This window comes from Malaclemys terrapin, chromosome 8 (assembly GCF_027887155.1).
Source record: "Malaclemys terrapin pileata isolate rMalTer1 chromosome 8, rMalTer1.hap1, whole genome shotgun sequence".
NCBI lineage: Eukaryota > Metazoa > Chordata > Testudines > Emydidae > Malaclemys > Malaclemys terrapin.
Genome location: NC_071512.1, coordinates 28347872 through 28361770, shown reverse-complemented (window position 1 = coordinate 28361770; position 13899 = coordinate 28347872). Strand labels below are relative to the sequence as shown.

The 13899-nt window shown below is 39.1% G+C and overlaps 1 protein-coding gene across 3 annotated transcripts in view; it reads right to left on the bottom strand.

The window, feature by feature from the left end:
- The window catches only part of TENM2 (teneurin transmembrane protein 2), a 1031222-nt gene that overhangs the window by 470078 nt on the left and 547245 nt on the right, over positions 1–13899 (bottom strand). For all 3 annotated transcript variants that reach the window (XM_054036715.1, XM_054036716.1, XM_054036717.1), the window contains one exon: positions 12968–13051. In XM_054036715.1, the coding sequence (XP_053892690.1) occupies positions 12968–13051 (84 nt within the window). The remainder of the gene's footprint in view (positions 1–12967; positions 13052–13899) is intronic.

The window sequence follows — 13899 nt, the reverse complement described above, 5'->3', positions numbered from 1 at the left end:
GTCTCTGGCTGTGTTGAGGTTGGTCTGCTGGGCTTGGTAGTCAGCTAGGTAATGGATCTTATTTGCTTTTGAGGTGGGCAGGCAGCTGACTTGGAGAAGCACAGAAATATAGAGCTGGATGGGACCTCACTGCACGCAGGCAGTATTAAGTATACTTAGACTATCCTTAATAGGTGTCTGTATAATATATTCTTAAAAGCCTCCAATGACAGGGACTCCAGAATAGAGGAATTCATCTCCTAGACTGGAGAGTGGGTTGGGTCAAGGCTCCCTAGTATCAGCTCTTCAGATTCTGAGCAGGCAGGCAGACACTAGTGGGAAGTAGCAGGATGAAGTTCAGCCATAGCTTGACTCTGCCACCTCACCTTCTGATACACTGCTAGAGCAATCCATGGTACAGATAAAGTGAGGTTATAAGACTATGTGGTGCATTTTCCATATCTAGCTAGAAACAATGGTGTTTGAAGCAAGAACAGAGTCCCTATTACATTAGCTCCTATTGTCATAGGAATAGTGGGTGCACTCAGAGAACACTGGAAATATTAACAAGCAGAGTTAACCTCAACATTCTGTAAAATAATCATTTGCCAGATGAAACCTGATTTCTGACCATGACTGTCATACTACTGCACAAAGCTGGCCTAGGGATTTGGGAAATGTTCATTGAGATGATACTTGGGATACACCCTAAAGCAACTGACTAATTATACATGGAAAGGTAGGGTGTGAGAGTGTATTTTATTTGGGGGGAGGAGGAAATCTGTAGGACCCGCCCCCGCAGTAGATTCTGATGCAGAAGTGGAGCCTAGATGCATATTTCTTCCAACTCTGGTACACAGTTTACTAGGTGAACTTCAGAAATAAAAGGGCTAGAGATTTACTCCACCCCATACAGAAGTTAAGATTCCCTCTCACAGAGCTCAAAAGATGGGTTCTGTTAATGAGGAGCTCACATGAGCCCTAGCAACTCACTGGTGAAACGCATATGGAAACAGCTAGTTTGTTTTTAATAAAACTTTAAGGATCAAAATAATTATTTAAAGTAAGAGATTAGACATCATGAATGTGTTTGGTAGTCATCATCATTAATCATGATTAATTCATTTGCTATTTTCTGACTATTACAATAACAGATATTCTACTATAATGTAGTCATTAATGTGCATCCCATTATTTTAAAACATTAAGACAGTTTCAGCCACAAAGCTCTTTGAATAAGGCTATGTCCTCACTACCCGGGGGGGTCGATTTAAGATATGCAAATTCAGCTACGCGAATAGCGTAGCTGAATTCGACGTATCGGAGCCAACTTACCCCGCTGTGAGGATGGCAGCAAATCGACCTCCACGGCTCCCCCATCGACGGCGCTTACTCCTACCTCCGCTGGTGGAGTACAAGCGTCAATTCGGGGATCGAATGTCGTGTCCCGACGAGACGCGATAATTCGATCCAGGCGGGTAGTGAAGATGTAGCCTAAGTCTGTAATCTCTGTCCTTCTCTCCAGATTGTGGCTTGCTGCCTTATCAGTAACACTTTCTGATGTATGCCTTTCCCCCCCAGTAGGACGGCCGGGCACTGTGGTCTTGCTAAGTCCCTGCACCTTAACTCAAGAATTACAGAAGCAAAGGGTAATACTTTCTGCCTGGGAGATGTACAGTTCATTCCGTTTCTCAGAGAATATGTTTATATATAGAATTCTTCATATGATTTAGCTCACTATTTCCTTTATACTACAGAAAAGATGTTATTGTAACTGCAAATGCAGGCGATCTTGGTACACCCTGAAAAATCCTATTGTTTACCATATGAATGACAGGAACAGAGAATTGACTCCGAAGACACTGGTCTACAATTTTTGAGAAGTCGTCTGCTTCAGAGATAAAATGTGCTATTTATTATGTATTTTGATGTGCTGAATTCAAATATGACAATTAAAACAACTGATTGGCTACTGTTTCTAAGATATTCAAGTTTTTACATTTTATGTCTATGTATATTGTGTAGATAGTAGAGTTTTAATCATAAATTGTAAACCTTAGTCTTTTCATGTGTTTATGGTTGCTTTACATGATAATATTTCACCTGTCCTGTTTATGTAACACTTTAAAAATCAGCAAAAGGGTTATATAAATAAAATTTATTATGAAACAAAAGGCAAAAAACTATTATGTACATAGTTTAGTCCCATTCAGTGTCTACTCGGCGCTTCTTGGCTTGTCTCTTGTATTAATTAAATGGAGCATCACTTGTCACTGTCCAGCAATAGTCTACAAGCATTGATGGGCTCCATTTGCCCTGATAGCATTTCTCCATAGTTGCAATGTCCTGGTGAAATCGCTCTCCGTGCTCGTCGCTCACTGCTCCACAGTTCGGTGGAAAAAAATCTAGACGACAGTGCAAAAAATGTAGCTTTAGTGACATGTTGCAACCAAGGCTTTTGTATGCCTTGAGGAGGTTTTCCACCAACAACCCATGGTTGTCTGTCTTGTTGTTTCAGAGAAAATTTATTGCCACTAACTGGAAGGCTTTCCATGCCATCTTTTCCTTGCCACACAGTGTATGGTCAAATGCATCATCTCGAAGAAGTTCACGAATCTGAGGACCAACAAAGACACCTTCCTTTATCTTAGCTTCACTTAACCTTGGAAATTTTCCATGGAGGTACTTGAAAGCTGCTTGTGTTTTATCAATGGCCTTGACAAAGTTCTTCATCAGACCCAGCTTGATGTGTAAGGGTGGTAACAAAATCTTCCTTGATTCAACAAGTGGTGGATGCTGAACACTTTTCCTCCCAGGCTCCAATGACTGTCGGAGTGGCCAATCTTTCTTGATGTAGTGGGAATCTCTTGCACGACTATCCCATTCGCGGAGAAAACAGCAGTACTTTGTGTATCCAGTCTGCAGACCAAGCAAGAGAGCAACAACCTTCAAATCGCCACAAAGCTGCCACTGATGTTGGTCATAATTTATGCACCTCAAAAGTTGTTTCATGTTGTCATAGATTTCCTTCATATGGACTGCATGACCAACTGGAATTGATGGCAAAACATTGCCATTATGCAGTAAAACAGCTTTAAGACTCGTCTTCAATGAATCAATGAAGTCTCCACTCATCTGGATCGTGAACGATGTTGAGGGCTGCCATCATACCATCGATGTTGTTGCAGGCTACAAGATCACCTTCCATGAAGAAGAATGGGACAAGATCCTTTTGATGGCCACTGAACATGGAAACCCTAACATCAGCTGCCAGGAGATTCCACTGCTGTAGTCTTCAGCCCAACAACTCTGCCTTACTCTTGGGTAGTTCCAAATCCCTGACAAGGTCATTCAGTTCACCTTGTGTTATGAGGTGTGGTTCAGAGGAGGAGGATGGGAGAAAATGTGGGTCCTGTGACACTGATGGTTCAGGACCAGAAGTTTCATCCTCTTCCTCTTCCTCTTCCTCTTCCTCGTCTGACTCAAGTGAGAATGATTCTGGTGCATCAGGAACTGGCAGTCCTTCTCCGTGGTGTACTGGGCGTATAGCTGATGGAATGTTTGGATAATGCACAGTCCACTTTTTCTTCTTTGACACACCTTTCCCAACTGGAGGCACCATGAAGAAGTAACAATTGCTGGTATGATCTGTTGGCTCTCTCCAAATCATTGGCACTGCAAAAGGCATAGATTTCCTTTTCCTGTTCAACCACTGGCGAAGATTTGTTGCACAAGTGTTGCAGCATATGTGTGGGGCCCACCTCTTGTCCTGATCTCCAATTTTGCAGCCAAAATAAAGGTGATAGGCTTTCTTAACCATAGTGGTTATACTGTGCTTTTGTGATGCAAAAGTTACTTCACAAACATAGCAGAAGTTATCTGCACTGTTCACACAAGTACGAGGCATCTCTGCTCACTTTGGCTAAACAGAAATGTGTCCCTTTGCAAAATCAAACACTGACAAAGAAGAGAGCATGACACTGTATGATTTCTAGAGCTGATATAGGGCAATTTGTTCAGCAGAGTGATGTAAGCTTCGTTATGATTGCATCATCCATGACTTCTAGGAATAACATGATGCAATTCATATCATGTAGGACGTAATACCAGCTTCAGATTGCATCATTCATTGTTTTGCCTAAAAAGCAAGTACTGTCCAAACCCAGTCATAGATTTATTCATAGATCCAGTCAAAGATGTATTTTAGTCATTTCTGGTTTAAATTGAGATCCCTTCCCTTTATAACTCACTTATCCTCCGCCATTCCCAAGCAAGGGTCGTATATACTGACCCAATAGCATATCTTGAAAACTAGAGCCAATCAACAATTTTAAGCATCATTTTTATTCTCAGTGACCCAGAATTAGTAAAGTTTGACTACATTTATTTCAGAAGCATTTTGGCTGTAGAGCAGTGAGATCAAAGATAAGACTGTATCATCAAATGTGGCATACAAAGACACTGAGAAAGCGGAGGAGGGGAGGACCCGATCAACTGTGAACATTTAATCTATTCTTTGTTTGTATACTGCATGCTATACAATAAGAAGGAAATTTAACACAGGACATTTTAAAAACACTCTCTTTTGGTTGCTTAGTATTGTCCCTTAATGTCTTGAAAAACTGTTCCGTGAGCACTTTGTCTAAACGTATGTCCACATTTAATCACCCCAAATGCACCTTCACTGCATACCAGATGTGTCATTAACTATTGCTGAAAAAAAGTGAAATAAAGTCACCCAGCATGAGAATACTGTGGAATAAGTCAACACTAACAGATGGTGTTTATTTTGTCACTGCTTGTGTTAAAAATTACCACCTATTCCATCAAATCAGTTTCTTTAAGGTAGAAGCTTTATGTAAAAAGTGCCACAGAATTTTTTTTTTAAATCAGCTGTCACTGAGTTCCTTAAAATATGAGCACTTCTTTTCATGGTTTCCAGTTTTCTAGGACATGGTGCAATACACAGGAGATAGGTTTGTATAAATCTGACACGATAGAGTATTTTGCCAGCAACTCTGTCTTGCAACACGCAATCTGTTTTGTTTCTCAAACAAAGTTTGCAAATTTGTTAGCTTGAATATGGTGTTTTCAAGATACAAATTCCATAACAAAGATTAAATCTGCCCTTGGGATTAACCTACCTGATACTGTCATGAATTTGTTTGTTTCTTGTACCCACTCAGTAAGGATATTTTTTTCAGAATTTCTTCCATTCTCACAATTATTATTTTTTAAGTATCTAAATTTTGCTATGCAGTTTACATGCTCTAGTGGATGATTTCTGGGCAAAACAGTATGTTCCGAGAAAAGTAATTGTAACATCTGAAGCTGGCTACCATAGAAATCAATGCTAAAACCCCAGGACATAAATACATTTTTGCTCAACTATTTTATAAGAGTTTCTATTTTTTAAAACTTGTGCTAGGACAATGCAGGTGAAATATTTCAAATCCACAGTAAAATGGAGAGGATCAAATTAATCCCTGGTGTCACTCCATTGACTTCAATGGAAGAAAGACTTCAATAGGTCACAACAGGGATGCATTGTGTCTAGTGTATGTAAATATAATTTCCAACAACAATAATGGAACATATTTGTGTCTGAAGATTACTGGAAATGAGTTTGTTATTTTAAATGTCATGCTACAGAAATTAGAAACCCATACCGACTCCCCAGATCCCAAATACAGTACTCCCATTTTTTAGTTTACATCCCTCTCTAATATAATAATAATACAAAAATAGCATCTAAAATTAAACTTTTTATTCCCTCCCCTTCCCCCAGAAAAAGGGAAGAATATCCTGGGACCTATTTATTAACAACTCAAAAAGTAATTACACTGAAACTAGTTTAAGTAAATTATTTTTAATTTGTAAATCAGAAACTACAACTGAGTCTACAGATATTTACTGAAGAAACCTTGTTGGGGGACTTATATATATATATATATATATATATATATATATATATATATATATATATATATATATACACACACACACACACACAATTAACTGTCACTATTAAAAAAACTATCAGCATTAGAAGGATGCTACAGAACATCACATCTGGAGTCCATTCTTGTCTTGAGTTATATATTTGCAGTGTACACAACGAGTGTGTATCACACACACACACAAATATCATGTCAAAAGAATATTAATGTTGCATAGTTAAGGAGTTAGGATATGCTTTAATTTAAGGTTTCCTGTGCAACCTTAATGTGCCCCCAGGTACATATCTATTTTGCCACAGTCTGTAATTACATGATCACATACTATTTTGTCCAGTGGACCCCTGGTCACCTTCAGTACACAATATCGGATGATGCTCAGTTAAATGACCAACTTTTCAATATTTTGTTTTCTTCTCATTGAAAACATGTATGGACTCAGACCTTATTTACTGCACACTATTCAAGCCCTGCTCTGAAGACAGAATTACTATTATTGTGGGTTTTTCACTTTGGCCTCTGAGTGATTCAGAAATGTTCACAAATTTATTTTCACAACATCCCTGTGTGGTGAGAGGGTATTATTATCCCCCACATTGTAGACCAGGAACTGAGGCACAGTAAGATTAAAGTCAAATGTATCCACTAAATTAGGATTAGTGAGACTAATTTTGAGACACCTAGGACCCAATTTTCCAGAATACTTAGCATTATAAAGCACTTCCTATGTTCAAAGCACAACTCTTGTTGACTTCAGTTTCAGCTATGAGTGCAAATCAGACGCTGGGACTCAAGTCAGGCACCCAGAAAATGAGGAAACAATTAGTGACCACCTCTGAAATGTCTGATATAAGTGATTTGCCTAGCATTACATAGGAACTCAGAGTATGTCTATACTGCAATTTAAAACTCATGTCTGGCTTCCACCAGCTGACTCAGGGTCATGGGGCTCAGGCTCAGGGTCTGTTTAATGGCGGTATAGACGTTCGAGCTCAAGTTCTGGGACCCTCCCACCTCACAGAGTCCTAGAGCCCAGGCTGCAGCCCAAGCCTGAATGTCTACACTGCAGTTAAACAGCTCCTTAACCCGAGCCCTGTGAGCCAAAGTCAGCTGTCATGAGCCAGCCATGGGTTGTTAATTGCAGTGTAGACATACCCTCTGTGGAAGATGCAGTCATAGACTCCAGTTCTCCTATGCCTTAACCATAGGACCATCCTTTCTCTTCCCACCTTATTCAGCATACACCTTCTAATTTCTGCAATAAATGAGGCAGGGGTCTTACATACAACAAACTCATTCACTACATAACCCTGATTCATTCAGAGACCAGGTCCATCCTGTGCACTGCAGGAGGCAAGGGGAGTCCTGTGGAAAAAATAGTATGAGATCATGTAATTTAAGATTGCATAATAGCGCACAGTTTGCACAAGCTCAGTAGATGCTTGTTGAAGGTAGACAGGGTAGCACAAGGAAACAGTGAGATTATACTGGTCAGCATGAAAAACAGTAGCTACAGCAACCTAGCAAAGGGAGTGCGGAAGAGTTTGGGGGAAGATTAAGAGTTCTATTTTGGCCACAAGGAGATATCAGAAAGACAGGCTGAGACTTTAATTTGGACAGAAGGAGAAAGGACTGAAGGTGGATCTGCAAGTTAACCACATGAAAATGATAGCTGAATTTGTATTTATGAATGAGATCACCCAGACAGAGTGTAGGGTGTAAAGGAGAAGAGCAGGGGGCCAAGCATGAACTGTGAGGGACACCCATAGAAAGCAGGAAGGTCGGGGGAAAGACCCTCCAACAACACATTGTAGTAGTGATTAAAGAAGTTGGAGAAGAATCAGGAGAAGATAAGAGTCACAAAAGCAAAGGGAGCATAAGATTGTGAGAAAAGTAAGGTCGATGGCAGCCAACAAGTTGGGAATATTTCTAAACTTTGGCCAGGAAGAGGTCATTAGAAATTTTGGTGTGAGCCACTGCAGAGGAGCGCAAGAGACAGAAATCACACTGGAAACAATCTAGATGCAACTGAAGGAGCGGAACTCCAGACAATAGTTGAAGATAGCATGTTCAAAAAGATGAATGGAAGAGAAATGGACTTGTAAATAGAGACCTGTGGTCAAAGGTGGTTTTTGTGTTTGTTTTGGATGCAAAAGGCTAAAGCAAGCCTGTGTTGTGCAGAGGAGGAGGAGGAGAAGCTTGAGAAAGGCATTGAGGATAAAGACAGAGATTGGGAGGTGGAGGGGCAGAGAGAGATCGGGGATAGGATGGGATGGTGGAAAATGGTGGCGAACAGATAAGAAACTTCTTAATCAGTGCTGAGGGCTGAGAGAGTGGCAAGAGGGAAAGGTGGGTAAAGGTTGCACCAGATCTTTTCAATTTTTTCTTTTGACTGAGGCAATGTATACATTAGAAATGCCACAGCTGCACAGCTATAGTGCATGAGTGCAGACACGTACCATGAGTTCTCCCATTGCTGTTGTTAATCCACCTCCCAAGGAGGTAGTAGCTAGGTTGATGGAATAATTCTTCTGTCGACCTCACACTGTCTACATCAGCGGTTTGGTCGGCTTAACTACATTGCTCAGAGGGATAGATTTTTCACACCCCTGAGAGAGGTGGCTATGCCGATGTAACTCTTCAGTGTGGATCATCCCAAAGTCAGCACGATCCTGTGCTGAGAGGGAAGTGAGGGTAGGAGAGTGCTGACTTGGCAGGGTCATCAAAGGTTGTTGTAACTTTTCGTGTACTCTTGTTGATAATCTTTATATTACAGAAAACTAATAAAAGCTTTTTAAGGGGTAGAAAAAGAACACTTTGATTTATCAAACACTATGATTTATCAAAATAAACCAAGAATCAATCATATAATTAAATGTTTTGCTGAATAGGGAAAGTTTGTTGATGGTTTGATTACTTAATAATGCCCCAATCCTGCAATCTCAGCCACATGGCTAGACTCTTATGATTTTACAGAGTCCCTCTGAAGTCAGTGGGGCTCTGCACCAATGCAGTAGTCAGCACGCACAGATCTGATTGCAGGATTGGGCCTAAGTCAGTACCACTATGTGTTCTTTTATCCTAACACTGCATGTCCTCTTTTTCCTGTGGAATCCCTGGGAGGGGGGGAGAAGTACTGGCCTAATGTAACTGAGAAATTATCCAAGAACATAATGCTTATCTAAAAATTAACCTGATATTGTGAGAGCTTGGGTTACATGGTTTAAACATGGAGGAGAGCTTTAACCAACTTCACCATTTTCAAAATTGATAAATATAAATTGCATATCAGCCTGATAGACAAGTAATGGTTTTGGCCATCCTGTGCCACTGGGCTTTAGGTAAAAAGAAGAAAGTATTGGGAGAATAAAATCTGTTATGCTAGTTTTATAATCCAGCAAACACATATCAGATCTGAGTGCCTCCTTGACATTTCAAGACTATAACAATTTAATAATAATAATAATTAAAAAAGATGGTCATGGTGTTAAATATTGTCCTACATAACTAAAATATAACAATACACAAAATAAAACAGTACAAACAGAATACATTAAAAACAAAAGGACTAAAATGCTAAAGCCATGAAGCATCATTAGAAAGGATAGCCCTATTGAGGGAGAGGACAACCCCTCTAAAACAAAAAATAAATAAGAAGTGCCTTCATTAATTTCTTTAAAAATTGGAGGGCTTGAGACAGATCATCCACAGGCAGCAAGTTCCACACACTGGTGGCCAGGCATGTGGAGCCAGAACACACACATCACCAACAGCATGATCCTCAAGAAGGATGCCTCGGTGAGTTATTTTTAGGGTGACCAGATAGCAAGTGTGAAAAATTGGGACAGGAAGTGGCGGGTAATAGGCACCATTATAAGACAAAGTCCCAAATATCGGGACTGTCCCTATAAAATCGGGACATCTGGTCACCCTAGTTAGTTTTAAAACTACAGTAATCTGCTGTTTGATAGGCAGAAAATGTAAAAGACTTGGGGTGATTTTCATGGGCTCAGTCCAGCCAGATTTTGAACATGGACCATGGAGCACACTGACACTTAGGGTGCTCAGAATCTTATAAAATAAAGTTCAGTATGAACATGACCGAACATGCTACTACTGCACTCTCATCTGTAAGGCAGATCTGAATGATATCTTTCTAACTACATTTCCAAAGTGCCCATCGCTACAGTACCTAGGCTCAGCAGTTAGCTGCCCTTCCTCTGATTATCTCTTGCTGAATGTTTTGGTGAGCAGTGAAGACATCTTGCTCCTTGGCACATACTGAATGTATCAGAGTATCTCACATTTAGTCAGTATACTGCAAACAATTCACATACTTAGCAAGCACTGGTGTGAACTGGGCACCTCTCAAATGAAAAGCTGAGGACTTCACTCACACTAAAACAAAGGCTCCTGGAAAGCTAACACACCATGTGCACTAATAGGCTTACAGCACTATTTGGATGTATCCTCATCCAGATGACACTTTAAACCAAAGTTGGTGCCATCTGTCAGTTTTTGGCAGTATCAGATGGATGTTAAAGACCCCATGACATTTTGTTTTTAAAAGAGTAGAGATAAAGCTGAGTCTTGGTCCTAATTCCTTCTCCGAATAATAAACATAATAGATTAAACTACCACTGTTACCAGTGACAACATCTGTATGTATAAGCTCACTCTTTTCTTGTAACAATTACAGTACACAATATGCAATACATTCTTCTACAAGCTATGCCAAACCCTATATGTAGAAATGATTCCACATGCAGAAAAGTCCCCAAGAAACAATTACTTTCTTTCCATTTCTTTGCCATCTGTTTACATTTTTATATTTTTTCCCAGTTACAGCAGACCATAAATAAGAATTAAAACTGCTGTAAAAACATACTATATATTTAATATTAATATTTACCACTAGATTCTATTTCATTCATTTCTACATCACTGAATGCACGGAATGCTGCACAATATGAAACAATATATAAATCCAACTATTTCCAGTGGGACGTGGGGTCAGGCTCATAGGGAAAGCTAAACAAAATGGGCAATGAAACACAATATAATTCAAAAAAAGAAAGGATAGGAAGAAGACAGTGTTCATAGATAAAGTGACCCAGAGAGAAAGACCTTGCAGAGAGCCCCTAAGATAGGCATCAATGGATTCTGCAGGACGCACTCAAACATTGCTATTATTAGTATTGCAATTCAGTGATATACTATTTCAGCCAAACTCATCGCTAGTGTAACTCCCTTGATTTCATCGGTAGCTAGATCACTAGCCAAGATACTATGGTCATGGGCACTTCAGAAATGCAGAGAGAGATAACAGATCATTTCTAATCTTTATACAACTTATCTTTTTTTAAGTAGCTACTAGCTACACACTGGGCCTGATTTCTGTATTATAGACCTCTAGCATGGGAATGTAATTCCTGTGGCTAACAAATTCTCTCTCACTGTAAACCTGGACTGATTTTTAAGGGCCTGATCCTCTGAGATGCTGTAAGTATCCCAAGATTTTTGGAGCACCCTCAACTCCCACTGACTACAAAGAAGGTTGAAGTCACTCAGCAATTTGTAGGAGTCATTGGTATTCAGCATTTGACATGATCTGGCCCTAGACAGGCAAAACAAAATAGGACCCTATCCTGGAATTCTTGATCAGTCTATTACTATTTCTAGATATGCTTGCATAGCACAACCTAATCATATCTAAGATTGTTTGCAAGACTCCAGGAGTAATCAAATGAATGTTAAAGAAGAGAGTACATCAGAAAAACAAAAAGAAGAAAAACAACCCTATCAAATGTGTAAAGATCAGAATTTAGGATATTATTTCCTTTTAGGGCTCTGATTCAGCAAAGCCTTTGGGAACCTGCTTAAATGCTTTGCTGAATAAGGGTCTAACTGAACACACGTCACAAAGATGATGATGCCTGTAAGACAAGGAAAGCAGAATAGTGTAATAGGAAGCATCTTTCATCTGAACAGCCAGTTCATACATAAAACAGAAATTGCAGCCTTGAGGGCATAAGGCTTTATCAGAAATGGCTCTTGGGAAATTAGTAAGGGCACAATGGAACATATTGACTAAGATCTAAGGTTAATGCAACTGGACATATCCAATGAATGAAAACAACGCTTAGTATTTAAGAGATATCAGGGGAAAGGGGTTTATTGAATCTTTATTTAGATAGAAAATCACACCAAGAAGCACTTGGATCTAAGATCTTCATATGTTTAATCAACTATTAAAGTTTTCTGTTAATAAAAGAATGCCACATTATTTTTTTCACACTCCTCCCTTTTGCCAAGTGATTTTATCTATCTTGCTGTGGGGGTGGAGAGGAATGATACAGTTATATACTTTAACAAACTTGTCTGTCACTGAGGTAATTTTTTACAAAAATTCTGATTGTGTTATATGGGATATCTAAGATAAAGAGCTTAACGTTGCACTAAGAGCTACTGTCTGGATTTGAAACTGGTTTAGATAAAAAAATTCAGTCAAGGCAAAAGATGAACACAGGTATCTCAAAATCTCTCATTAAAAAAGGCGGACTGCAAAATCTCTGAAGCATTATCTACAGTACATGCAAACTTCCACTAATGAGCAAAAATATACGCATCCACCTTTGTAAATAAACTACGGGTACAGATATTATGGTGCCTTTCCTTAGCTCTGTGTAATACCAGACCTGGCATCCCTCACATTGTTCAGCAATCCTTATGCCCATGGCTGGCCTGTGCCAGCTCTCTGGTTGGCTCAGGGGAATTGCAGTTCCTTCACCACCCACTCCTCTCTTAGGAGTCCAATAACAAATACCCCAGCTTAAGAATCAGTTAATAGACTGTAGTTATCCAAATAAAAGCCAGGTTTATTTACTACACAGTAAAAAACACAGAAAAATCCCACAAATAAAATATTTGATAAGCATAATATAAACACAGCTAGGCTAATCACTGCAGAAGCAAACTAGCCAGACTCTACGTTTATAGGGAATACGGGTTAAGCAAGACAAAAACCTTACGTATTAGAGAGTTCTTTGTCTCAGCCAGCTGCTGCCAGCCTGTCTGTCTGTCTTTCAATGTCTCAGAAAGGTGTGTGTGAAAATCTAAATAAAATAAAATAAATAAATTTTAGAGACAACTCTTTGTTCTCCCTAATATTCCCCCATACACTGTTGATGTAACACAGCTGGATAAGATCACAGAATGATTAGCTCCTCAAACCATCAGTAAATATACACTTTTTTAAAAAAAATTAACAGAATGCTATTCATATAGAAATTACATGAGGGTTTATAAATTTTATACAACATGATCAATGACATGTAAAGAGGCTTAGGTATGCATAACATTTGTAACCCCTGGTAAGAACCTATTCCTGCAAGTACTGAATACCTTCGACTCCCATTGTCATCAGTGGGAGTAGGCAGAGGTTAACATGTCTCCAAATGGGGCCCTAAATGTTATTGAGACTTAAGTGAATACACATTGGAACATAGTCTGCCTCTGGATACATGCGCACAGTCTCCCCAGAAGTCAGTGAGATTTGTAATATCTATAATATCCTGAGAAAAATAATTTTACCATAGTGTACACCATAATGTAAGTTACATGTTATATCTATTTAAAACACAATTTCAACTTTTTACTCATGATCCCTTTTCTAATGCATCTCAAGAGACACTCTCCACTGTTTAGATAGGTTTGTTTTTTTTACATTTACTTGAGATACATACATAGATTTAAATTCAGAATCAACATAATGAGGCTCATTCTGCTGAATTTGAACCAGACACAGTCCAGTGATTTGGAATAAAAAAATCCAAAGTGTTTCAAATATCACAGTTTATCAATTTCTAACAACATATTTTAGCTGAATGGTCTGAGGAATTGGTTGCTAAAGCCTCTCCAAAAATTTCTATGCTAAAATAATCATTTTCAGAAAAAGAATCTC